The sequence below is a fragment of the Tursiops truncatus genome, chromosome 14 (genome assembly GCF_011762595.2).
Source record: "Tursiops truncatus isolate mTurTru1 chromosome 14, mTurTru1.mat.Y, whole genome shotgun sequence".
Classification (NCBI taxonomy): Eukaryota; Metazoa; Chordata; class Mammalia; order Artiodactyla; family Delphinidae; genus Tursiops; species Tursiops truncatus.
Window position 1 is genome coordinate 5,404,969 of NC_047047.1, and position 26,616 is coordinate 5,431,584.

Below are 26,616 nucleotides of genomic sequence, written 5' to 3' on the forward strand. Positions count from 1 at the left end.
TGCACAGTGAATGCTTCACAAACATCCGTTCAGCGATTTTACACAACCAGGTTCCCGCGCCTCTTGGCCGGCTCGCGGAGAAGTTTCCCGTTTCTCGGGCTGTCACTTCCCATACCCCCGCCTCGGCCCGCAGGGTCCTGGGGCCCCGGGACCACCGGGCCGCAGGAATCCGGTGACACTCCATAAAGCACTCGGTGGTCCCGAGCCCGCATGCGTGGCGCCGGGCTCTGCGCGGGGGGCGGGGCCAGCCGAGGCCGCGCCCCCGCCGCCCCGCCAGGTGCGCGTGCGCCACGGCTCCGCCCTCCGGCCCCGCCCCGCCCCGCCCGCCGCTCCTTCAGGTGCGCGTGCGCCGCGGCCCCTCCCGCGACCGGCACTGGGTCTTCCCGGGCTCGGCAGGTGGTGTCGATTTCTCTGCGCTTTTCGGCGGCCTGGCACGCCAGCGCCCTTCGGCTCCCGCCCGGCCCTCTCCCGGTCAGCCCGGCGGCGGGGCCATGGCGTGGCGGCGGCGGCGGCCCGAGGCCCGCAGCGGGGCCCGCGGCGCGCTGGCGCTGCTAGCGCTGGCCCTGTGTGCGCCCGGGGCCCGGGGCCGGGCGCTCGAGTGGTACTCGGCCGTGGTGAGCACCGAGTACGTGGACCCGCAGACCAACCGGAGCGTGCGGAGCGTCTCGGAGAGCGGCCGCTTCGGCGAGAGCTCACCCAAGGAGGGCGCGCGGGGCCTGGTGGGCGTCCCGCGCGCCGAGGACCGCGACCCCGAGGGCTGCGCGCCCCGCACGCGCTTCCTCGTGCCCGGCGGCCGGGGAGCCGCGCCCTGGGTCGCGCTGGTGGCGCGCGGGGGCTGCACCTTCAAGGACAAAGTGTTGGCGGCGGCTCGGCGGAACGCCTCGGCCGTGGTCCTGTACAACGAGGAGCGCCACGGGAACCTCACCGCGCCTATGTCCCACGCGGGTGAGCCGCCGGGGCGCGGGGACTGGCGGGGCGTCGGTGCGCCGCGGTCCCGGCCGACCGCGAGGGGCGGCGGCGATGGGCTGTGGCCGAAGGGAACTACGAGGGAAGCGCTAGGTTGGCTCGGTGTGATCCCCGGGGGCTCTTAGGAGGGAGGCGAGCCTAAGGACAAGATTAGATCGTCTCCCTGGGCCCTTCCAAGTGGAGGGAGGTGCGCTGTGCAGGAGGGTGATGGGGAGAACGGAAGAAATTAAAACCCGCAGGAGGAGGATTCTGGTTCTCGCCGGCGGAAAGTCTCATGATTCCTAATCATGGATCCTTGCCATTCGGCGTTCCCCAAAGTCAGGTGGCGCAGGAGTGGAAGCTCTTTCCCAGGGCATTCCAGGGTCTGGCTCTCCCTTCACCATGTAAGGTGGTGGCTTGGTGACACTCTGGCGTCTTCACTTTCATAAAACATGTCAATATTCTGAACTTTTGAGTGGGACAGTCTGGATTCAACTGAGTCAGAAAACCTGGCCTTAAGTTGGGGTATGTTTTCTCACTTGCTAAATAGAAGGTTATAATACTGGCTCACCTGCCAATCAGATCGCTTGACACTTGAGTTTAGTTGAAAATTTTAAAGTTGTGATCATGCAGGAAAAGATCTTGCTCTTGGGACTTCCCTCGTGGTCCAGTGGTTAAGACTCTGCCCTTCCGCTGTAGAGGGCACGGGTTCGATCCCTAGTCAGGAAACCAGGATCCCACAAGACACATGGCTTGGCCAAAAAAAAAGAAATTTTACTCTTTGCCGGGTGACCCTTCCCACACACTGTTCTCTGGGGCAACGGGTTGCATCGTCAAGCAGTCATGAAAGTTTAAAAGGTGCATTTTGCAAGGTTATCATCCTTAGGACTGAATTCCAAGTGATAGTCTACCAATACACGGCAGAGTCGGAAGGCCTTCGAAGAACACGACTTATTCTGAACTTACTGGGATTAAAATCTCTTTAGAGAGTTTCTGCTGCTGCTGCAAGTCAGACATCCTTTTTCCTGTGCTTTTGGTTTTTGTTCTGTTTTGGCTTCTTGAATGCAAGTTCAGAATACCTGTACAATGAGGACAGGAGAGTGACTTTGCATTTGGCCTACTTTAGCAGAACGAGGGAACAGAATTCTGTTGAGACGTGCGGAAGTGAGACTGTTAGAACCACGCTTTCAAGATGTTGACGGCCAGGGCTGGGGAGGTGCTAAAAAGTGGGTGGAAACCCATAGGGCAGGGAAGGGTGGGCTGGATGGCAGCCAGGCATATTGAAGTTGGATGGAGTGATCTGGTAGAGGTGTAGGTTGGAGAAGAGGTAACAGAAAGAGTCAGGTTTTTGAGAAGGCCAGCGGCTGGGTCCAGGATACTCGTGGAGGGGTTGTCCTCAGATAGGAGAGGGGAAATTCCTCCGTTGCAACAGAGAGGAAGTGGGTTTGGGGAGGAAACGGGAGCAGATGTCCCCGTGGTGGCACTGGGCGATGTACCACCTTTGGTGCAATTATTCCAGTTGTCACCGTACCCAAGTCACATCTCTACCAACCTCTCGTGAGAAGTTCTGTCAGAGTTCACACAGCGTTCCAGATGCATCCTGTGGACAGGCACCTGCCAAAGAAAAGAGGGCAGTGTGTGAGGGTTCTCTGGTGCTGGGGCCTTGCAGTCCCTTCTGAGTGATATCGTAATGGGGACTTTTTCTTTTCCATGGCAGGCCCATCAGCGTACGGTTTTCTAAATCTGTTTACTGCATTTTTTGGTAGTGACATTCACGTCCTTCCAGGCTAATTACACTTGTTCTAACCATGGTTCAGTAACCTTGCTTGCTTACATTATTGACACATAATCTATCCAGGCCCAGAAAACACCCAGGCCCACAATGCCCTGGGAAAGAGCTTCCACTCATTATTGACATATAATCTCTCCAGGCCCAGAAAACACCGAATTGGTATTTATTTTACATCTTCTTCCTGTGAGCTTCTGTTGCCGTTATCAGTGTCTATTCTAGCCTTTTTACTGTGAGAATAATTCTGTTTGAGAAAAAAGACAAAAGTAACAGCATTAGGAATTTTTTTTTTTAATGTATGAAAGTTCCCAGTGCAGAGTCGGTATTCTCCGCTTCTTCCTCCCGACAGCCCTTCGAGGTGGGTACTTTAACCCCGTTTTACAGATGAGGAAACCGATGACCAAAGAATTTAAATGCCTGGCCCATGGTAACACGGTGATCTATGGCCAGATCATTCTTTGTTGCAGGGGCCTTTCCTGGCCTCTACTCACGAGATTCCAGTTGCGACAACCAAAAATGTCTCCAGATATTGCCAGATGTCCGGGGGCAGAGGGGATGACAGTAGCATCCAATGTTTTGAACCACTGACTTAAAAGGAGGTGAATTTGGTGTAGTGTGACCAATGGGTTACACAGAGGAGACACTGGAAACAGGGAATCCACTTAGACCAGTGTCTAGTCCAGGTAGAAGTGTGAGGGCCTATACTGTAGTGGTCACTAGAAATGGAAAGGCATGACCCTCATTCTCAGAAGGTGGCCCCACTGGGGACAAGGGTACAGCTGTTTCATGGCGTTTTGAGAATGGACTAGAATTAAGAATGGAGTGAGTGGAATTAAGTCAGAAGAGGAGACAACTTTGATGGACTAGAATTTGAAACGTTACACAGAACATTGACGGCAGCTCAGACTTTGCTTTCTCGTGTTTTGTCAGAGTGTGGACAGGGCCAGTGTAAAGCGCTGATCGGCGGTTCTGTGCCGGGGCGCCACAGAATAGGTCGAGGTGGCTGCCTGTAAACTCCAATCCTGATAGTCTCCTCCCAAGTCTCAGAATTTCACCAGTTTTTCTTAGACCTGTTGCTTGACTACTAGAATCCAGTACAAGATATTTTGGATTTAAATCAGTATTTTATTGTGGTTCTAAAATAAATCGTGACTTTAAGATAATATTCTATCAGGACATCTGTAAGGACCGTTACCCTAACGCCCAAGGTTGGTTCCCTTTACTTCGGCAGATGGATATACAACGGCCGGTCTGGGCCAAGTACGGTGCCTGCTTGGGGGCAGAAACGCCTAAGACGTGTGCCGGGACTTTGAGGAATTCCCAGCCTAGTGGGAGCGATAAACAGACCTTTCCAGGCAATGTGGCTTGGACCTCGACAGAATTATATGCACAGGTACTTAGAAAGCATAAAGGAAGGGCATCCGATGCAGAGATAGTGCAAAGATGATTAGAAGTCAGTTTGACCAAGAAAAGTAAAAATTGATGTAAGTCAGACCATTGAAATGAAAGCTTTTGGAGAGGGTCGGCCTCGATGTGGTGATTGTTAGTTAACAGCAGGCTGATCCTTTAGCTGACATCTTGAGTGGCTGTTTAGACTGGCCCTTTAGTGCTGTCAGCAGTTTACTGAGCGCCAAGTACCGGCAGGGCTTAGAGGTGTGTTTGGGGAAGGGGCCGGAATTGGGGTGGAGGGAGATGACACAGGTGATGCGAAATCCTTACCTCAGGAAAGATGTGCGTTTTGTGTTTGCAGAGCACGGTAAGTAGTCTCTTATGAGTGAATGAAGCCCGATGACCTTGAATGCTGCCCTGTCGCAAATGATCTAGATGTTTAGATTTGAGAGTAGAATGTGTTTCGGTGCCCTAGGAAGAGATGGTACCTCCCAGCCTCCTAGCAGGTGGGATTAACTCAGCCAGTTCCCAGCCAGATGGAGTGCTGAAGCGCAGCTTAAGCTGATGAAGGCATCTGAGTGTGTGTCTGGTACGCGGGGTGGAGCGGGGCTGTGGAACCTTCTGGGTGAAGGGAGTGGCCTCGGAGAGGACTGCAGGCCTGAGGCGACAAGGTGAGGCGTTCTGGAAAGCTGCAAGGAGATCGCAGTGAGATTGTTGAGTGCTGTACTCAGCAAACGCAGAATATCCTTGAGCAGGCCGGGTTATGCAAAGCAAAACTCATCCTAGCCCACCAGAAAGACATTTCTGTTCGCGTGACGGCTTCACATTTTGGAGACGTTTCCGTTCATATTTGGTGTACTGTTTCCCCTGCACAGGGAGTCTCTGATAATTCTCCTTATTGGGTCAGTTCAAGGATAATACCGGAAGATAAACCAGTTTTTCAGGTTGATGCATTTGTACAGAAACCCTTCTGTTGGGCCATCACTGTGTGATGCTGAGCGCAAAAACTAATAAATAAGAACTGTAGTCCTTGTCTAGTGAGGGGGCGGGGCCCAGGAAGACATTCTAGCAGGAGGGTAGAAAGAGGTGTACTTCAGAGGCATTGCTGCATCTTAAAAGATTTGACCAGGAATTCTCCAGGTTTGGGGAGGGGGGGGGCGGGAGGGATGGAGAGAATATGGAAGTTAAGTTATTGGAAAAAAGAAAACCTGAAAGGTCATGGGATTCTCTAGGAGATTTAAAATGTATTTCTCGCTGCCGGCATCTAGAACAGAAATCTAAGCCACTACTTTAAATATTTTAGCAGTTCCCATCTCCTTCAAGAGAGTGTTGAAATCTACTTTAAATAGTTTCCTAGGGAGGAGGAATGGTACACTAGACTCAAAGGTAACCCTCCAGAATGTTGAAGCTATTGACCAAAACAGATTTTCTTTTTACATTTTTTGTTTGTTTTTGACAAGGTGGTAAGGGGAACTGTTATTTCTCAAGTAGGTTTATGATGGTGTGCTCTGTTTGAGACCTTATGAGACGCCGATGTGTAAGACAGAAATCCAACAGACTGCCTTCAAGGAGTTTAGCGGTGAGGTCTGTAGGTCCTTTTGGGGAAGGGCGGGCATTGCACAGGGTGACCTTTTTCGGTCTAGTGTGATTGGTAGCACTGAGGCCTGGGGAAGAAACACATTCAAAGGGCTTTTTCTCCCCTTGTCCCAAGACTCTGCGCATCTGTGTCTGGAGAAGGCACAGGCAAAACGTTTGCTTTGGCAATCAGCCGTGACTTGCGCTCTCGTGCCACTAGGGCTCTCTAGGACTGGCCCCCGGTACATCCGGAGGGGAGGGCAGGGCCAGACGCGGGGCCTGTGCTCGGCACCCCTTGGGGTTGTGCGCCCAGTGACCCTGAGCTAGTGCATGTTTACTCAACTGCCCGGCCTCCAGTTCATCCCACACGTGCCCCAGAAGAGCCAATCACGGGATCGAAGAAGTCTTCATTCTGAGTTTTTAAATCTAAAGTAGTTCCCAGAAGCAATCTTGCTGCTATAATTAGAGTGTAGCAAAATTTAGCACTCAGTATTTTTTTTTTTTCAATTTCTTGTAACTTAATGAACTAAGAGTTTCCTAGGTGAAAAATTTCAGATTGATACTGGAGGTGTTTTCCGTCCCAGCTGTCCTGATCATCACTGCTTGTCTGCAGCCCCTGCCTTGAGGTTTCGGGTGTTCTCAGCTCATCCCCCATCTCTCACTCATTTAGACAACAGATATTTATTAAATAGTTACTACGTGCCAGGTTCTACATGAGCCACTGGGGTAATGAGACAAGCAGGATACATTTATGTGTATTTAGTCACTAACCGAACTGGGCCAGTCACCATTCCAAATATGCTCTTATATGATGGTTTCACAGCCCAGAAATCTCCCTTCTTTTGCTTGGGGAACTTTTCCAGTCCGTCAAGATGTACTGACTTCCCCGTGAAAAAGTTCCCTCCCACCCCAGACAAAATGATCAGTTCATTTCCGCAGTTTTCTGTTATTCCACATTCTCGTTAGATAAGCAACAGCCCCAAATAGAAAAATTCTCATCCCCATTTTACAGCTGAACAGATACTTTCAGAGCACCCAGGCAGTGGTTGTCCGAGGGAGATGTGAGCCTGGCTGGCCCTGGAGCCTGAGTCCCCCCGAATGAGGAGGCAGGGCAGAGGCACACGTAGGAGCTGGGGCTTCAGGCCCTGGAACTGGCTTTTCCAGGTGGTGTGTGACATTGAGCAACTCTTTTTTTTTTTTTAATTGGAGTATAATTGCTTAACAGTGATGTGTTAGTTTCTGCTGTACGATGAAGTGAATCAGCTCTGTGTATACATATGTCCTCTCCCTCTTGGACCTCCCTCCCCCATCCCACCCATCTAGGTCATCACAGAGCACCGAGCTGAGCTCCCTGTGCTATGCAGCAGGTTCCCACTAGCTAGCTATTTTACACATGGTAGTGTATTTAGCCCTCGTCTGTAAAATGATTACTCCAGTCTTTCTGCCTCAAGTGTGAGACAGAGTGAAAGTGCTTCAGAGTTGGTTTTCCCCGTTAACACACAAAGGTCATTCTATCATCAGTACCAGAAACCGTAACTGTAACTGTAGCATAGCAACATTTTGTTTTCTGTATAAAAGAGAGAGACAGGTACCTGGGGTTCATTATACTCTCCTTTCTACTTTAGCACGTGCTTGAAATTTTCCACGAAAGGAAACTTTTCTTAATTTATGAAAAGGGCTTTCAGCGTATAAAGCACCACCTAATCATAAGTGGTATAAGTATCCTAATGGTTTCTGTATTTGTCTTTCTCAGCTAGGAGATGTTTATTTCCCTGAACGCAGGAAATGCCTTGCTCCTTATTAAGTCTCCCCAGTGATGATGTAGTAGATTGTGTGAGTGCTCAGACAACCGGGTTACTTGCCAAGGAGCACTTTTAGGGCTGGGTCATAGGATCGGCCTCCAGACAGCAGCCACCTGAGAAGGGTGCCCTTCTGGGTTTTCAGTAACTAAATCCCCACGGCCCAGGGCGGATTTGCTACAGATTAAATTTCTCTCTATAATAAAATAGTGTGAGAATGTGGTTTCACTGTAATGCCAGAGAACAGTCTCTAAATGTATTTTGTAAGTTAGTTTTTGAATAGGTAATACGTACACCTGATAGAGAATTTTTCCTGTGTCCAGCTCTCGCCCCGCCCGGAGGCGGTCAGGGTCCCCAGTCTCTGGGGTAGCCTTCGGGGGATCTGTACTGATACCGCCACGTAGACCTCTTGTCCACACAGTTTTATGTGCGGCTTTTTTCCTCTTGTGTCTTGACTACCGTCACTATTAACAGAGCTGCTGCCTCAGACTGTGTACACGTACTGTAAGTTACATAAATATTATTGATGGACATTTATATTTTTATTTTTTTAATAAATATATTTATTTTTGGCTGCATTGGATCTTCGTTGCTGCGAGCAGCCTTTCTCTAGTTGCGGCGAGCGGGGGCTACTCTTCATTGCAGTGCACGGTTTCTCATTGCAGTGGCTTCTCTTGTTGCGGAGCACGGGCTCTAGGCACTCGGGCTTCAGTAGTTGTGGCTCGCGGGCTCTAGAGCGCAGGCTCAGTAGTTGTGGCGCACAGGCTTAGTTGCTCCGCGGCATGTGGGATCTTCCTGGACCAGAGCTTGAACCCGTGTCCCCTGCATTGGCAGATGGGTTCTTAACCACTGCACCACCAGGGAAGTCCCATTGATGTACATTTAGGCTGTGATAGCAAAATTTTAGAAAAAACACTGGCAATAAATATCTTTATGGATATCTCCTGTGTACATACATAAGTATACCTTTGGAATTAGTTTCTTGGATCTGGAATTGCCGGGTCAGGGAAACATGTGCATTTAAAAACTTTTAGTGGCTGTTGCTCTCCATGCCAGGTTGTAATAATTCACTCCCCCAGGACGAGTGCCCGTTTATACTTGCTCTTGCTGATATGGCGTATCAGACTTTTTGATGTTTGCCAATCTTTTAGGTGTGTTTTCATTTGTACCATGACTTTTCATATGTTTAAATCCTTTCTGGGGGGAGTGATCGCTAATATGTACTGGATTTCTTTTGGGGGTGATGAAAATGTTATGGAATTAGCTAGTGGTGATGGTTACGCAGCCTTTGTGAATATACTAAAAACCATTGAATTGTACACTTATTTAAAAGAATGAATTTTATGGCATGTGAATTATATGTCACTAAAGATGCTGTTTTTTTTTTTAAACCCATTTGTGTTTTCTGCAAACTGACTTAATTTTCTTTCTGTTGCTCTTTTTCTTATAGGAAATTAGCTTTTAGTCTTTGTTACATTCCATGTATTTTTTTCCCCATTGACCAGTTGCTCTTTTGATCTTGAGTCTTTGATTTTCCTCTCTTTTAGCCAGTGCAGAAAATTTTTGTTTTTATATAATTGGTTAGTTGCTCAAATCTTTTTTTTTAAGAAGTTTCGAGGTGATTTTTTCACACTTCGAAAGGTTTTCCTTCAATATTACTTTTTTTTTTTTTTTTTTTGTGGTACGCGGGTCTCTCACTGCTGTGGCCTCTTCCGTTGCGGAGCACAGGCTCCGGACGCGCAGGCTCAGCGGCCATGGCTCACGGGCCCAGCCGCTCCGCGGCACGTGGGAACTTCCCGGACCGGGGCACGAACCCGTGTCCCCCGCATCGGCAGGCGGACTCTCAACCACTGGGCCACCAGGGAAGCCCCAATATTACTTTTTTTTTTTTTTTTTGCGGTACGCGGGCCTCTCACTGTTGTGGCCTCTCCCATTGCGGAGCACAGGCTCCCGACGCGCAGGCTCAGCGGCCATGGCTCACGGGCCCAGCCGCTCCGCGGCACGTGGGATCCTCCCAGACCGGGGCACGAACCCGTGTCCCCCGCATCGGCAGGCGGACTCTCAACCACTGCGCCACCAAGGAAGCCCTGTTTTTTCTTTTTTATATGTTTAAATCTTGGATTTGGTTAGAATTTATTTTGGCTTAAGTTGCAAAGAAGGGATGCAGCTTTTTAGTCTCAGGTGATACTCAGCGGCACCCACACTGTTTTTTTAAAAAATAATCCATTTTACCCCATTGATTTGAAATTCCACTTTTATCGTTTACTGAATTCTTTTATGTATTTGGGTCTAGTTTCTGGGCTTCTTATTCTGCACCATTCTGGTTGTCTTCATATGCTACTACCACACTGTTCTAATTACTTTGACAACAAAGGCTAGTCCAGGTTTTACTGTTTACAAAGCTTTCCTGATTGTTCTTTATTATTTTTCCCCTAAATGAGTTTTAGAAGCAGAATTTTTAAGGTTTTTAAAATCCCATTGATAATTTTAAAAATTAATTTATAGATTCATGTAAAATTGGCCATTTTATCCCTTTTTTATTTCTCTTATTTTTTTGTCTTATGTCTGCTGGTGTCCTCAGAACAAGATGAAATAATATCGAGCACAGTGGAACTTCTCCGACTGCCTCCCTGAGTTAGTGGGTGTGCTTAGGCATTCATATTAATAGTCACAAGTTGAAATTGGTCTGTGTGGTTCTTATGTTGGTTTTTTGCTACCATGCTTGGTTCTGTTACCCTAGAAATAATTTTAAGGCTTCTTTTTATTTTTTTCAATCTGCTGTGGAGCACTTTAAATGTCATTAATGTTACTTGCTCTTTAGAGGTTTGGGGGTAGAACTCACCTGTGAAACTGAACGGGGGGTGGGGACGGCTCTTGCTTTCTAGGGGGTAGTTCTTAGTGATTTATTCTACTTCTTATGCAATCAGTGTTTTCTCCTTGGAGACCAATGTTGGTAACTTGGGTTTTCCTAGAAAGTTATCCATTTTCTCACAGTTTTGGTTGTATGTGCATGGAGCCATACTTTCTGTGTGTCTTATTTTGTGCTCTTCATATTTGTTCCTTTGTTCTTTCCTGCAGGAACAGGAAGTATAGTAGTCATTATGGTTAGCTACCCCAAAGGAAGAGAAATTGTGGATCTGGTGCAGAAAGACATTCCGGTCACAATGACCATAGGGCTCGGCACCCGGCACGTACAGGAGTTCATCAGCGGTCAGTCCGTGGTGTTTGTGGCCATCGCCTTCATCACCATGATGATTATCTCATTAGCCTGGCTAATATTTTACTATATACAGCGCTTCCTATACACTGGCTCACAGTTTGGAAGTCAGGTAATTGTCTCTTTAACTTTGCTTTTTAAAAGATAGTTTGTAAATATTTCCTATATATATTGCTTGAACTTATTGGACAATATTCTTAATTTCATTATCACTCAGAATATTTAAGTATTAATATGGGGTTTTTTGAAATATAAATTTTATTTTTATTTATTTTTGGCTGTGTTGGGTTTTCGTTGCTGCGCGCAGGCTTTCTCTAGTTGCGGCGAGCGGGGGCTACTCTTTGTTGTAGTGCGCGGGCTTCTCATTGCGGTGGCTTCTCTTGTTGAAGGAGCGCGGGCACTAGGTGCGCGGGCTTCAGTAGTTGTGGCTTGCGGGCTCTAGAGTGCAGGCTCAGTAGTTGTGGTGCACAGGCTTAGTTTCTCCGCGGCATGTGGGATCTTCCCGGACCAGGGCTTGAACCCGTGTCCCCTGCATTGGCAGGCGGATTCTTAACCACTGCGCCACCACACCAGGGAAGCCCCGGGGGGGGGGTTGAAATAAGTTTTAAATTAGAATATATTAAACTTTCTGTTCTGTGGGAAATTGGGTCATGTTTCACTCCTGCAGAGACCCTCTATCCTTCCCAGATGTAAAGGGATGACAAAAAAGCAAGGCATGAGGTGGGGGGGACCTGGTTCTGTGTTTCGAAAGAGAACGGGCTTCCCTGTCTCCATGGTGGAGCCACGTTCAGAGCCATTTATCTGCAGAGACTGGTTCAGTAACCGGGGAGACAAGGGCCCTCTGGGTTCCCCACTCACCTGTTGTCTTGAGAACCGCCCCCTTCCTGGCTCTGCAGGCAGTAGATGGTCATTTCTGGGTCATCTTCCACCTCCGACTCGGAAGCCTCTGCCCTTTTAGGGACGTTAGCAGATGAGTGTAAGGAGCCCCTTCCTCAGCTGATGACGTTCTTACCAGTGATTAAACATAAGATTGGTTTCTTCTAAAAGGGACGCCTCTTGCACTGTTGGTGGGAATGTAAATTGATACAGCCACTATGGAGAACAGTATGGAGGTTCCTTAAAAAACTAAAAATAGAACTGCCATACGACCCAGCAATCCCACTACTGGGCACATACCCTGAGAAAACCATAATTCAGAAAGAGTCATGTACCACAATGTTCATTGCAGCTCTATTTACAATAGCCAGGACATGGAAGCAACCTCAGTGTCCGTCGACAGATAAATGGATAAAGAAGACGTGGCAAATATATACAATGGAATATTACTCAGCCATAAAAAGAAACGAAATTGAGTTATTTGTAGTGAGGTGGATGGACCTAGAGTCTGTCATACAGAGTGAAGTAAGTCAGAAAGAGAAAAACAAATACCGTATGCTAACACATATATATGGAATCTTAAAATAAATGGTTTTGAAGAACCTAGGGGCAGGAAAGGAATAAAGATGCAGACATAGGGAATGGACTTGAGGACACGGGGAGAGGGAAGGGTAAGCTGGGACAAAGTGAGAGAGTGGCATGGACATATATACACTGCCAAATGTAAAATAGGTAGCTAGTGGGAAGCAGCTGTGTAGCACAGGGAGATCAGCTCAGTGCTTTGTGACCACCTAGAGGGGTGGGATAGGGAGGGTGGGAGGGAGGGAGACACAAGAGGGGAGGAGATATGGGGATATATGTATATGTATAGCTGATTCACTTTGTTATAGAAACTAACACACCATTGTAAAGCAATTATACTCCAATAAAGACGTTAAAAAAAAAAAGGTTTCTTCAGACATGGAGTTGAAAATAAGTATTCTTTAGCAACAAAACAGCTCTTAACATGTGGCTGTTGTGTACATTAGGACTTCAGTGGTAATTTCTTCTTTTTAAATTTATTTATTTATTTTTGGCTGCATTGGGTCTTCGCTGCTGCGCGTGGACTTTCTCTAGTTGTGGCGAGTGGCGGCTACTCCTGGTTGTGGTGCGCGGGCTTCTCATTGCGGTGGCTTCTCTTATTGCAGAGCATGGTCTCTAGGCGCACCGGCTCTAGAGCGCAGGCTCAGTAGTTGTGGTGCACGGGCTTAGTGGCTCCAGGGCATGTGGGGTGTTCCAGGACCAGGCCTCGAACCCGTGTCCCCTGCATTGGCAGGTGGATTCTTAAGCACTGCGCCACCAGGGAAGCCCTTCAGTGGTAATTTCTTAAAATTAGTTTCATTGTAGTCATCTAACTTTGCTTTTTAAATGAAATTTTTCCACATTGCTTATATTATAATATATGAATTTTTTAAATAGTGACTTAAATTTTTCAATAATAAGAATGTTTTTCCTCCCTAAGAGCCATAGAAAAGAAACAAAGAAACTTATTGGGCAGCTTCCTCTTCATACTGTAAAGCATGGAGAAAAGGTAATATTTTCATAGTTTTTTGTTTGTTTGAATTAAACTGAAAACTCAGTTCCTCAGTCCCACTGGCTATATGTCAGATGCTCAGGTGGCCACACTGGCTGGACAGTGCCCACACGTCCATCCTCCACCTGTCAGTCAGACACAGGTAACTCTGAAGAAGCTCTGGTCTCTACCGGAGGCCCTGAAGCTTAAATCCATCTCCATTAAATCTCACACTCTCTGTCCATTCTCTCTGAGACTCCTTTAATTACAGGGAGAAAACACAGGGATTTGTGGAGAAGGGGAGAAAAGATATTTTTAAAACTTTTTAAAAAAGAAACGTTTCACATGGCCAACCTGAGACGTTTAAAAGGCCAAAATCGTACCAGAGTTCAGAAGCATTTTGGAATAGGACAAATCCTAACGAAATCTCGGAACCTCAGGTTCTTAGAGGATAGATTCCTTAAAGGAAAACGGTTGCTAACGCAGGAATAGTTATTCTCCTAATGGTCCGTTTACCGTGCTGGGAAATGTTGATGGCTGTGTTGACATAGATAGCTATGCGTTGGTTCCACTGTTTCCACTTTCGTTTTATCTCCCTGAGTTGTTGAGATCTAGTCCATGCCGATCCCCCAGTCTCCACTCCCCTGTAAGTGCATTTGGGTCCACATCTCCTCCTCTGACCTACTTAAAGGATTAAAGCTTCAGAATAACACTCATTAAACCTATAGACCTTTGACTTTAAAACTTTGGAATCTGATATTAATGGTTCATGTGGAATATGTAACATATTCTACTCTTGGAATTGTACTGTCTGCTTCATTCTTGCCCGAATGCCTTACGTTATAATAACAGTGAATTTTCATAGTTGGCGCAAGGTCGTGCTTTCTTTCCATGTAGATGTATTAAACAGGAGAAGTGTTAAAAAAAAAAAAAAAAAAGAAAGAAAGAAAGACATTCCCGTCTCATGGGAAGATTAACATCTCATTTACAAATCACGAGGGTCCCTGGGGAGAGAGTCCAGCAAATGCCTGGGACAAACTGTGCATTCGGCTGGCAGTTCCGTGACAAGCATGGAGTTTTATGTTCCTCTTGAAATGTGTCTTCTACTCTCTGTGGCAGGAAATCTGTCCTTAAATATGAGAAGACATAGATTTATGTGTGTCTAATTTACTGCATGGAGTCTTTGAGAACATAAATTAATTGATATCCTCTTCGTGTACAGAACATTTTTGAAAATAGGCTTCTATGGACTGTTTTTTGAAAGTTGTCAGCAATAATGGTTAAAAAAAAAAGGGATTCATAAATGGTCCATGAGGTACACAGGTGGATTTTCTGACAATTTTACATTTTAAACTTGTACAGAAAAATACTGTGTTTTTTCTTAAATCTACATTTTGTCCAGTTCTGGAGACTGTATTTTCTAATTTTTCTTTTCTTGTGAACTTGATCACAGTAATGTGTGAGCTTGTAAACCGTTAGGGAAATAATTATTTCACCATCCTTGCATGGCATGTGAAAAAAGGTGATCATGTGTAGTTGCAACATATAATTGTAAGTGCTGTTACAAAGTTAATTTTAATACAGTCTTTGATAGCAGTATCTACATGTAAAATCAGTTTTTACTGCTTGCTTGTTAATATGTGACCTACGTGGCTAAAGATATTTTTAAAGAATTCCGTGATGACTGTGAAGCTGTGTCCCATAAAATTAACTTGCTAAAGTTGCAGGCACTGATTGGTAGCTCCTGAATCCCCATCCCAGAGTCCTGGGAGAGAGAATCTCATTGGCCTGTTTTGGGTGATCAGGCTGGCCATGCCTACTTTGGTAGATGGGCTGAAGCCAGGTGGGTATGTCCAGGGGGTACCCAGGGAAGTGGGGGAAGGGCTGACACCACCAAAAAGGTCTGTGACCCACAGATTCTCAGAAGTTGAAATTTTGTCACAAGACTGCTTCTTCCCCAGCAGTTTTTGTTTCTTTTTACCTTTATTAACTTGATATATGAAAAAGGCAACTTCTTTTAAGTTATGGTTCTTTTTTTGCTAGTGAGGTGAATACATTCAGATATTTAGCTATTTGCATTTTCTCATCTGTAAGTTATAACTCTGTTCTTTCACAAATTCTAATGAAAGTGCTTTTGTTTTGTGTTTTTAATGATTCCAGAAAACAAGTAGCTAATTAGATATTCATTCTTTGTTTTACATTTGAAAAATAATTTATTTTATTAGAATAAAGCAGGCATTTGCATTTCTACAGCCCTTAAAATATGATCACTTAAAAAAATGAACAATAGCCTAGAATTTAAACATAATTCGTGTCTGATTAGGTAGATGATGAAATTTTTTCTTTTTCAGCCAAATTCTTTTAAAAAAAAAATCCCTTGATAATGGTAAAAATAAATACCAAGTAGAAATTATCTGTGTTTAAATTCAGGATGTACCAATGTAGAGTGGAATTCATCATTGTTTTACCCAGGTTGTAGTGAGTTTTGGTTTTGTTTTGTTTTTGTTGTTGTAGTGAGTTTTACCAAGCGTATACTGTATACTAAGGATATAGTAGATTTTTTCCTCTTCTTTCTACAGGGAATTGATGTTGATGCTGAAAGTTGTCCAGTGTGTATTGAAAATTTTAAAGGAAAGGATGTTATCAGAATCCTGCCATGCAAGTACGTTCTCTTACTTCCTGAGATGTTAAAAAATTACTGACAAGTTTCAGGTTTCTGACCAAAGAGTGAACATGTTTTTCATGATATGAAGACCTTGCTATCAGGTGATATCTTGTGATCATCTCACCTTTTAGAAAAGAAGCTCGAAGTCTTCAAGGCTCCTCCTGTATTGTTTTACTTTAGAATTGCTTTGCTTGGAGACTTTAGGTGACCATTAAGACCCATTATGTCCTTTTGTCATAGATTGGCTTTTTAGTCTTTTAAGCAAGGCTTCTTTAGGGTCCTGGGAATCTGTACTATCCATTGAGCTATTCAGATAGGTGAAGGCCCTGGGGGTTAGGGCCAGGAGCAGCCCGCAGATGTGCCTCCGGCTTTGCTGGGTTTTTTACTTTTAAATATTTTAATACTTAATGTTTTGAACTAGTGAGCATTTTCCGAGACATTTATTAGAAATGTTATTTTTAAAGACATTTCCTGGTTATGTATCTTTGTCTACTATTTTCTACCGAGATGTCTTTTTTCTTAGATTCGGCTCTGCTGTTATGGGCACCCTGGGTTCGGGTTCTTTTGGGGGTTGTGTGAAATAAATATTCCTCCCTTATTTCATTAATTTATTTTCTTTAGCAACAGGAAGTTATGTTTCCTTTTTAATAATGAGATACTTTGTTAACTTTTTAAAAAAATCGCTTTGTTAGCAGAAAGGTGTACAAAGATTATGTTTTAAAGCTGGTCAGTTTTAATTATACTTCCCACCTATTCGAAGCAGGTCACACGCTAAAATACAATTATGTCTTGCTTTATGTTTGCAAAGTGTTTTTGTGTATATCCCAGTACTTTATAGGGGATTAAGTTCTCAGGAGTTCTGTAGAGGAAATGAAGGCATGAAGATCAGAATACCAAAATTAATTTCCCTGCATGAAGATGGTGAACTTAAATCTCCAGGCATTTATATGGGTGGGTGTGGTGGATACTTAGTGAATTGGGGTTAGTGTCGGGTGATGGTGTCCTGTAGAAAATTATTAAGATAGAGAAGAATTTTTACTCTAGGTGGGCTTTAGGGCACGTCTTTGTGACCTGGATGCCACACAGTGAGCAGCCTGAGGCCGATTTCCTTTTATAGGAAATCCAGATACTCCTGAAGGCGGAGCTGGGATTTGCACTGGAGCTTCACAAACAGACGAGTTTACGTGTGCGCTTATCCTGGTCTCCTTCATGGGGTTTTATTCCGTCCATCCCCGTTTCCTCCTATGATTTATATCAGCAAATTTCCGAATAAAGCCCACGTGTTGGTTCTGTTTTTTCACAATGATTCCAGTGGGTCACTTTCAGTTTGAGGATGGAAAGGTCACAAGACAAGCTGGACCGGACCATGTTCTGTCCTTACATGCTGTGATTTTTAACTGCACTGGCAGATTTCCCTTTGAAGGAAAGGTCTTCAGACAGTGACGACAGTAATAATAATGAAAAATTACTGAGGATTTATTGTGCCCAGCACCCTTGTAACCACATCACACGTTTGCTCCTCAGAACAGCTGCAGGGTAGGTGCAGAGTGGCCTCAGGATCTAGTTCAAAGTCACAGCATCAGGACGCACAGCTGGTGTCTGAGCCTCATCTGTGTGGCTCTGATACCCACAGCTGCTTACCTGCAGTACAGGTAGAGAATGTAGGTTCATCACAGAGGAGGGGAAGTCAGCCAATGAGGACAGTCAGTAAAAGAAGAAAATTCATATGTGCTTTTTCTTTTTTTGATTCTGAAAGCGATATGTTCATTCTAGAAAAATGCAGATGCTGCAAAAATATATAAGACCAAAAAATAAGTGTTTTTTTAGCCTGCAAGCCAAAGATGACTTGTTAATATTTTGTTGTATTTCCATTGGAGTCATCTTATAGACTTATATCAGATACTATCAGTTTAGTATTACTTTGTTACTATTAGTTTACTCTTGGGTTACTTAGGCCGCGTTTATTCCCAAATAAAAATACATCCTAGCATGATGTGAAAATAAACCATGTTATTTTTGTGCAGCGAAGGGGGTATTTCCCTCCACACGCCAGGTTCTGTTTAACGTGGAGAAATAGCATAGATGGCTCCCTAGGGTGAACGGATAGACTGGAATGTTGATTTGATAGCATGTAACTTGTAATGAGCAGATGAGTTGGTGGAATGTGTTGTTTCCTTTATAAGATATAAACATTTATTTTAAAACATTAACACATACTTAATTTTTTTAGGCATATTTTTCATAGAATATGCATTGACCCATGGCTTTTGGATCACCGAACGTGTCCAATGTGTAAACTTGATGTCATCAAAGCCCTGGGATATTGGGTTTGTTACATTTTTGTTTATATTCAATCTCTGCACCCCCGTTCTCCCTGAGTGATTGGATTCTGTTCCTGACCAGAGGCAGGAGTGGACTAAATGCTCCTTCTAGCATCCTGGTGGTTCCTGAAGAAATTTTCCTCTTTATTAAAAGTGAATTCTTAAGACATTCCCCAAAATCAGTGAACTAAATTTGTGATTACAGAATAATATGCTAGGTGTTTCCTTAGAGTTTGTACTTAGAGTGGTATCTTTGATAGATGTCGGTGTGACGCTGCAGGGTGTATAGGTGCTAGTCAGTGTCATATAAACAGGAATGACTGTAAAATGTTTGAAACGGAAGGAGCCTCGTGCACAGGTGCACATTTTACACACGAGGAAGCTAAGACGCATACCTCTTGACACCAGCTCTCCCGATGCTTGGGTTTCAGAGTCAAGATGCTGCGGGGAGATTTATCCTGCACCCAACGTGCTCCATCACTTTGTGATACTGAGATGGTCCTAGACCTTCCTCAGAAAATAGAGACGGGAGGGCAGAGTGAAAGAGAGCGCGTCGTGGTAGCCACGCACTGATGCCTTACACGAGTTATTACAGACTCTTCCAGCCCCTATGGGAGGGAAGCGCTGTGACTCTCCTTACTTTACTAACTAGAAACTCGAGCTCAGAGAGAAGTAGCTCCCCTAAGGTCACACGGTGAGGTAATAGGGAATCAGCTTTCAGGTGCAGGCTTGCTTAATTCCAGTGTCCAAGCTCTAAACTACCCTCCTACCCAGAAGAGGGGAGGGACATAGATGGGGGGAAAAGCCCAGATCTTCCTAGATTGTTATATTTTTAGAGTCGTCCTATAATCTATTAATGTCTCAAGATATTCTTTTTTTTTTTTTTTTAATTTTATTTATTTATTTACTTTTGGCTGTGTTGGGTCTTCGTTTCTGTGCGAGGGCTTTCTCTAGTTGTGGCAAGCGGGGGCCACTCTTCATCGCGGTGCGCGGGCCTCTCACTATCATGGCCTCTCTTGTTGCGGAGCACAGGCTCCAGACGCGCAGGCTCAGTAGTTGTGGCTCACGGGCCTAGTTGCTCTGTGGCATGTGGGATCCTCCCAGACCAGGGCTTGAACCCGTGTCCCCTGCATTGGCAGGCAGATTCTCAACCACTGCGCCACCAGGGAAGCCCTCAAGATATTCTTGATTAAATATAAATAGTTTTGAAACAGAGATCTTTGAAAGAAGTAATTTAAGTATCAAATATATTTTTCTTGTTGCTAAACAGAGGTTTTGGCGTGTTTATTACAGAGGTAGAAACTACAAAGAGGTTTTTTATTATGATAATGATTTTATGTGACTTAAAGCCATAACAGCCTTCAAGGCTGCAGGCCCCCTTCGGAGTATTTTTCATTTTCTAGTTCAGCGTATCTTCAAAAGAGAGCTGAGGGACCACGCACTGCCTTAATAACCAGTGTGATTTTCTGTGAATTATAATTTTCAAGTGCGAGTTCCAGAGGCCTCACCGTAGGTACACGGAGAGAGGGAGGCAGCAGGACTGTCTTGCTGGAAGGTCATCCGCCTGGATGTCTGGAAAATGAGCCTTTGCTGTAGAATTTCTAACATTCGTTGGGGCGTAGTCTTGATAACTGGCGGCTCTCCCCAGCGTGGAGGCTCACCCCCGACTGCCTCACGCCTTCCTGGGACCGCATTTGGAACAGTAGAACCCAGGGAGCGAGACGGGTGTTTTCTGGGCAGTTTTCCTTCTTCGTCTTTTCCTCTCGTAGATACGCTCTGAAGCTTCTTTTCTTCGTCAGTCATTTTAAACCTCTTTTCATTTCTAAGCCTTTGTGCAAAAGGCATTTCACTGACCTTAGCGTTGAGACTTTCATCCTCGCGAGTTTTGCTTTTCGAAATATATACGTATGTTTCATGTGTTAAAAATCAAGACTCTTCATTTTATATCAGGTTGGATTGCTTTCAGAATGTTCAATTTCAGAAAGCTAGAATATGTGTCCCCAGAAAGCTTGCTTGCTTTTTTGAAGAAACCTACAGTAACTTTAAATCAAACTTAAGAAATTAATTTGTCTTGCCTTTAACTTTTTTTTTTAATCCTTTGACAAATCTGCCATTGTCTTTGGGCCCATTGGCCCCTCCTGCGTTGGATTGTAGAGATAGTTATGACTCTCATATGGTAACTAGTTCTCATTTCCAAGAAAATGAGCAGGTGAGAGCGGCTTTGAAGTGCCTCTTGTCCCTGTTGTGTTTGTTGGCTCGTGGGGCGCAGGCATTCATCAGGGGAGTGATGCGTAAGGTGCTGGGTCTGAACTTGGCTCCAGGGAGACGAAGGGACAAGACTCAGGCCTCCTGCCCGCAGGCTCCTGGGGGGCTCCGCTTTCTGGACTGGTGGGTGGGAGCCGGGCCTGCGGCCCACCCCGCTGGCCAGGGAGGCCTGTTTGAAGAGTGTGGGCACAGAGGAGGGCGGCCTTGACCCTGCCAGCTGCATGTGGGAAGGGACAGGGAGGGCTTTTCAGAGGCACGTCTGAGCTGCGTGTCCAAGGGTTAGTGTATCGCAGGGAGTGACCAGGTGGGGTTTGGGACGGGCAGGTAGTTCAGCTTGGCAGGTATTTAGACAAGTACCTGGAAGAACAGACTAGGGTGGGCTGTGCGCAGTCCGGATGCTACAGCAGCTCGACAGGATTTGTCGGTTGGTGCGTCACGAGTCTGTTCTGCAGGTGTTCGGTTGCCTGTGAGAAGGCAGGGAGCCACGTGGTGCCCGGGAGTGAGGAGAGGGTTCCAGAACACGTGTGGAGCCAGCCATGCGGGCGGCAGGGCCCCTGGCCCCGAGGGCCCCAGGAGCGGGCGGCAGGGCTGAGCCAGGGTTCGCAGGAACACCCCCCGCAACGCACACACCTTCGGTCGGTCACTCAGCAGCAGCTTCGGCCATCACGACACAGCTTTGACCCTGGCGTGAATCAGGAAAGGTTTCTGGATGGCCCCTGAATTTCGAGACTCGGACGTAGTGACGCTTGTAGAGTCTCCCGCTCTGACTTTCATGATCTTTTCTTCTTTGAAGCAGCAAATGGGGAAGCGAGGCAAAGTGGCAGCGGGTAGACACCCTTTCTGGAAGGAAGGAGCAGAATCGGTTATCTTCAGGTGAACGCAGGCACAGTCTGCAGCCCTCTGCTGTTCAGAAGCCTGCTTGTCTCCGAAGCCCTGGCACCTGGCAGCCATTAGGGCAGTCATTCGAGCTCAGGGCTCCAGCCTCAGTGATGAGCGCCCAGCCAGGCTGCTCAGAAAGGCAGCAAAGTGCATTTGTGACGAAGCTCCACTTTCTGTCAATAAATAGTTTAAACGGTAGCATTGTTTGCATCGAGGGAAAAAATGGTTTTTAGAGGAAAAGGATTTAGGTCTTGAAAAGCTGCTTATTGAAGAGTGCTCATTTCCTGGTGATGCTAAATAAATAAGACACTGTTGAGCTTTTTTGCCATGTTCATGTATAAAAGTAAATATTTTGTATGAATTAGGAGCAAAAGATGATAGATAAGCCTGATCGTGTTACTGAGAAAAGGTATTTTCTTTGCTCTAACTCTCAAGGGAGAGCTTGAGGACGTGCAGGAGACGCCTGCCCCAGAATCGCCCCCCGGGGGCGTTTCGACTGCAGATCTGAGTCTTACTTTACCAGATGGTGACAGAAGTGACGCGGGCAGCTCAGCACTGCCCACCACCAGCGACTCCGCGCCACCTTGCGAGGCCAGTTTTAAAGAGGATGCAGGTGAAAACACGGCCTTGCTGGGTGAGTCTTTTGCGGGTTCTCAAACAAAATGATGTTATCGGTGGTTGAAAGAAGGTGAAGAAATACATAAGGTGCAGAAAAGCATAAAGGAAGAATGATAACCATGACCTCACACCTGCAAATACCATTTTAACATTTCCATAAATATACTTCAGATGCTTTTTCTGTGTTTAAGGATGGGGAGAATATCATTCATGTGCCGTTAGGTGACCTGTTGTTGTTTTTTTTTTTTAATTTTTGGCTGCCTTGGATCTTTGTTGCTGTGCGCGGGCTTTTCTCAGGTTGCGGCGAGCGGGGGCTACTCTTACGTGCAGTGTGCAGGCTTCTCTTTGCAGTGGCTTCTCTTGTTGCAGAGCACGGGCTCTAGTTGCGTGGGCTTCAGTAGTTGTGGCATGCGGGCTCAGTAGTTGTGGTGCACAGGCTTAGTTGCTCCGTGGCATGTGGGATCTTCCGGGACCAGGGCTTGAACCCGTGTCCCCTGCATTGGCAGGCGGATTCCTAACCACTGTGCCACCAGGGAAGCCCAGGTGACCTGTTTTTTCCTCTTAATGTGTGAAGCTCTTTCTGTATCAGTAGACAGGACACATGATTTGGTACAGCTGCGTAGTATTACATTTTGGATTCACTGTAATTCCTGTAAACCACATCCTGCTGATGGACTTTTGTCATCAGTAACACTGAAATCATTTTGTGTATACATTTACCACCTCTCTGTAAAATAATGAATTGCATTGTTTTAAATTACTAATGCAATTATCTTCTTTTCATATTTGTTGGTTATATTTCTTTTCTGAGTTGCCCATTATTTCATCCTTAGCTTCTTTTTCTATGGAGAAACTAATTTTTCATACTGATTCTAAGAGCTCTTGGTTTTTGATTTTTATCTAGTCTAGCTTCTCATTCTTTCATGATTCTTTCTGCCTTTGACAGCACGCTAACTTAGGAAAATCTGTCTCATCTGAGGGTTATTTATTTAAATTTTACTGACATTTGTGGCTTTGTATTTTACGTTTAAATCTTTAATCCGCATTGTTTAAGGGGAGATTTAACTAACCTATTTTTCCCAAATGTTTAACCACTTGTCCATTGTTTAGTGATAATTACTTGTGAATAAGTTTTGATATTTGAAAGGCAAGGCAAATTCCTTCATCTGTATTCTTTTTAAAAAAAGAATTCTGAACTGTTCTTCATTTTTTAAGATTAATCTTAAAATCAACTTGCCATGTGTAAGAAACTCCCATGAGAATTTTTATTATAGTTGAATTAATTTACAGGTTATTTTAACTGGGAAGAATTGATGCTTCTAATTTTGAATTTTGCCATCCTGGAAGAGGAAGCATATTTTCCCAAATCGGTAGTATTCAAACTGAATCGGTTTGTCTTTTTTGTCCATTTTTAGAATCTGGGAGGCAAAGACAGAAATATGAGAACTTAAGTTTTAAACCAGTACCAGAAGAAGAAAGAATGCATTGTGTAAGAAAAAGGGAGAATGAATTTCAGAGAATGAGGAAGTGGAAAGGTGGATTGTGTAGGAGTTCTCCTAACCAGCTCTCCTGCTGGGACTCTGCCTTGTGAGGCAGAGAGTTCCATTTATAAATGTTTATAAATGCTTCTTGTTTTTAGGAATTCCATTGCTTTGTGCCTAAGTGCACACCATTGTTAGGTATTCCATTGCTTTGTGCCTAAGTGCACACCATTGTTATTTTTTTTTTTACCGTTGCCTTCAGGCTCCAGAAAGGAAATGAAATTTGTTTCCTTTAGTACTTGACTACCCTTGAGATATTTCAGGACAGGTAAAACTCGTATCCTCAACTAAATTTCCAAGTATTTGTTCAGGTAATTCATAATTCACTCAGGTAATTTGACAGGTAATTTATATGTCAATGTTCTTTCTACCCTATAATTGGATCGTTTGAGAACTATTGGAAAAGATCAATTCTTTTAAGCAGACATTAGTACTTTAGTGTAGTGTTAGTACTTTAGTATAATGTCTGCTTATAATTATATTAGTATAATTAGTGCAATGTAGCTTTACTCCTAGCTGAGCTAACATTTGCTCAGGAGCGCCTAGGAAATGGATGCGGGGGTTACGCGTCTGCCCGAGGGGGCTCCTCTTTTGTCTGCTTGACCTCAGGTCTGATTGAGGAAGTATCCTGTCACTGTAAGAAACCTTTTGTGCTGAAATTATCTTTTACTCCTCTTCCTAGTAACATCCAACTGGATTCGAAGGCTGGTTTGAACCTCTCTGTGCCTCAGTTTCCAGTCTTTAGATTGGGGATAATACAATACTTGTCTCTAGCTCATAGGGTCTATATTGCCCGGTAAATGCTAGCTACTGTTTTCATGGGTGGTGACACCATTGCTGTGTTTGAAAACACACCCTGATTAATCCCGCCAGCGCAGCCTGTGTCTTTTCTATAGCACCGTGCTGACCACATAAATACTCATTAGGCTAATGCCAGAAAACCTCTCATGCTGTATGTGAGGAGGGTGTTTATATATTTCCTTGAGTGTCTGGAATAGGTTGTCGTTTTTCCATGTAAATTTTATTTAAAATTTTCCGTAATTTGTTTCTTGAACTATGATCTCCAAATCTAACAGTGTTTATGTAATTAAAGTTCAGAATATACCAACTAGTGCTGGCTTTTGTTGTTCTGTTGCAGAGACAAGCAGGAGTGACCCTCAGCGTGAAGGACCCGTCTCCTAGCATATAACCTGCCGGCGGTGTCACGGACAGAGCTTGGGCTCGAATTAAAGGACATTTTATTTTTTTTACTTTAGCACATAGTTTGTATATGTGAAAATAATGTACATTCTTTTACCTTTCAGGTTCTGATTTGATATACAAAGGGCTAAGATACTTTATTCTTAAAGAGAATTTTTGATTAGTCTTCATATATTTATCTACTAAAATGTACCATAAGATTCTTTCTTCTCAAGGATGGTTCTAGACTAAGCACATTGAATTCAGACTAGTTAAAATGGAGTTGTGTGATTATATTCAGTAGTTGATCACATGAGTTTTCCTGGAGGAAAAACTTTAGAACATGAAACTTGTAAATGTGATGAGAGAAATCTATCGCTTCCTTGCACCTCTGTACTATAGAGAGATTTCCAAACCTTAGAGCACTTTCATTGTTTTTTATTTGGAGTTATGGGAAAAGCACTGGTTGACTTTAGGATTTGCATTTCTCCCTCTCGTTACCTAATTTCTAACAATCTTGATGGGGAGGAAAGTTTTGTCCATTTTTTTCTATACAAATAAAAAAAGCTACGATTCCGTATTGCGCACGAGCATGAAGTTCTTCATTGCTTGTTAAAGAAATGGAGTAGACAGACTCTGATGGACTCTGATATGGCGTTTTTGGGGGTAAATGGTGAATATACCGATTCCAACTGCAGTTTAATCTCTACAATTATAAAGCGTGGTAGATGGGGACTTTCCATTGCTGTTGTAACAAAATAAACAAGTAACCGGTTTCCTTGATTAATTTTAAAGCAGACTTAATGGCAGTGACCTTGTTTAATCATCTCTTCTCTCTACTCTTGTTTGCTGTTCTTCCTTGGCAGTGGAGCTGGAGGGAGTGGGCTGTTCAAGCTTTCGGGGGCTGCTTTCTAAATTGATAAAGCGATTAAACAGACACACACACTGTCCTCACTTCTTAGAGGTGGAAGTCAAGGATGAGGAAGAGATTTTTTTAGAACTTGAAATTGTAGCCCTTTTTCGTTTCCAAACTAGTTACTGTGTGGATCTGTGTGGGTAAAAATACATGTTTATTAAGAATATAAATTTAAATAATTTATTTTTATAGCTGTTTCTAAGATGTAAAGTTCATATAGCTTATTTTTTTCAAACTATTTACTACACTTTGATTCCAGCCACTCAGTGAAATACTAGGTGAGTAAACAGTGGAAGTAAACTGAGGCCAGTTTCCATGTGAGGAGCTATTGGAATAGAAGTCGTCTTACTTTGAGCTCTCATTTCAACAGACAGCCTCAGTAGGTTTCCATAATAGCAATTATCTTTGAAATCCGCCTTCTGTGGTGCATTGTGGATAGGAAAATATGTCCTTGATTTTATACTGAGTAGACTGTTTGCTCTTTGTATTTTAACACACACAGTAGGGAAAGATGCTTTAATTCTTCCCAGTAGCCAATGAAGCTGACTTTTAAAAAGAATACTGTGACAGAGCAAGGTAAATTGTTTTTAATGATTATGGAAGTGTGAGTTCTTAATCAGTGGCTGTCAGCTAGAGCTTTCCTTAATTCAGAAGTTTGAACCCTAAGTTATAAATAGAAGAGATTGGAAAAATTATAGTGCTCTTATTTCTAGAAACACAAGTCTTTAACAGCAGATAAAGAAATTAGCAAGAGAAGACAAAACTTCAGTACTTCGAAAGGAAAATGTTTCCTTTGATACGCTTTTCTTAGGTGGAAATAAACATGATAAAGGGTCAAATATTACTAGACTTTTTGCTGAAATAGAAACTTGATAAAATGCTGGGAATCTGGGGAATGTCAATGAAGAAAGATTAGTAAATGAGAGATGTAGTTAAGGTTATATTATTTATGGCAGTAATCGATTTCCTTCTCACAGTTGTCATGAAGACCATTTCTTCACAAATAATGTAGAGACAGTATTTTTTCTTTTTAACTGAGAGCCTCAGGCAGCCTGTGGAGGAGGGCAGTGTACCCATGGATGTGAACACC

General features: G+C 44.3%; 1 protein-coding gene across 3 annotated transcripts; it reads left to right on the plus strand.

The window, feature by feature from the left end:
* Positions 1–354: 354 nt before the first annotated feature.
* RNF149 (ring finger protein 149) lies at positions 355–25,190 on the plus strand. Of its 3 annotated transcripts, XM_033838457.2 has the most exons (7): positions 359–945; positions 10,576–10,826; positions 13,092–13,160; positions 15,722–15,804; positions 18,038–18,134; positions 21,708–21,906; positions 24,570–25,190. In XM_033838457.2, exons 1-7 carry the CDS (start codon positions 492–494, stop codon positions 24,611–24,613), a joined length of 1,197 nt encoding a protein of 398 aa, XP_033694348.1. In that variant the 5' UTR covers positions 359–491; the 3' UTR covers positions 24,614–25,190. The 3 variants fall into 3 exon arrangements, with proteins under 3 accessions (XP_033694349.1, XP_073647133.1, XP_033694348.1); XM_033838458.2 differs by lacking the exon at positions 21,708–21,906 and having other exon boundaries at positions 355–945; XM_073791032.1 differs by lacking the exons at positions 18,038–18,134; positions 21,708–21,906 and having other exon boundaries at positions 355–945.
* The last annotated feature ends 1,426 nt before the right edge of the window (positions 25,191–26,616 follow it).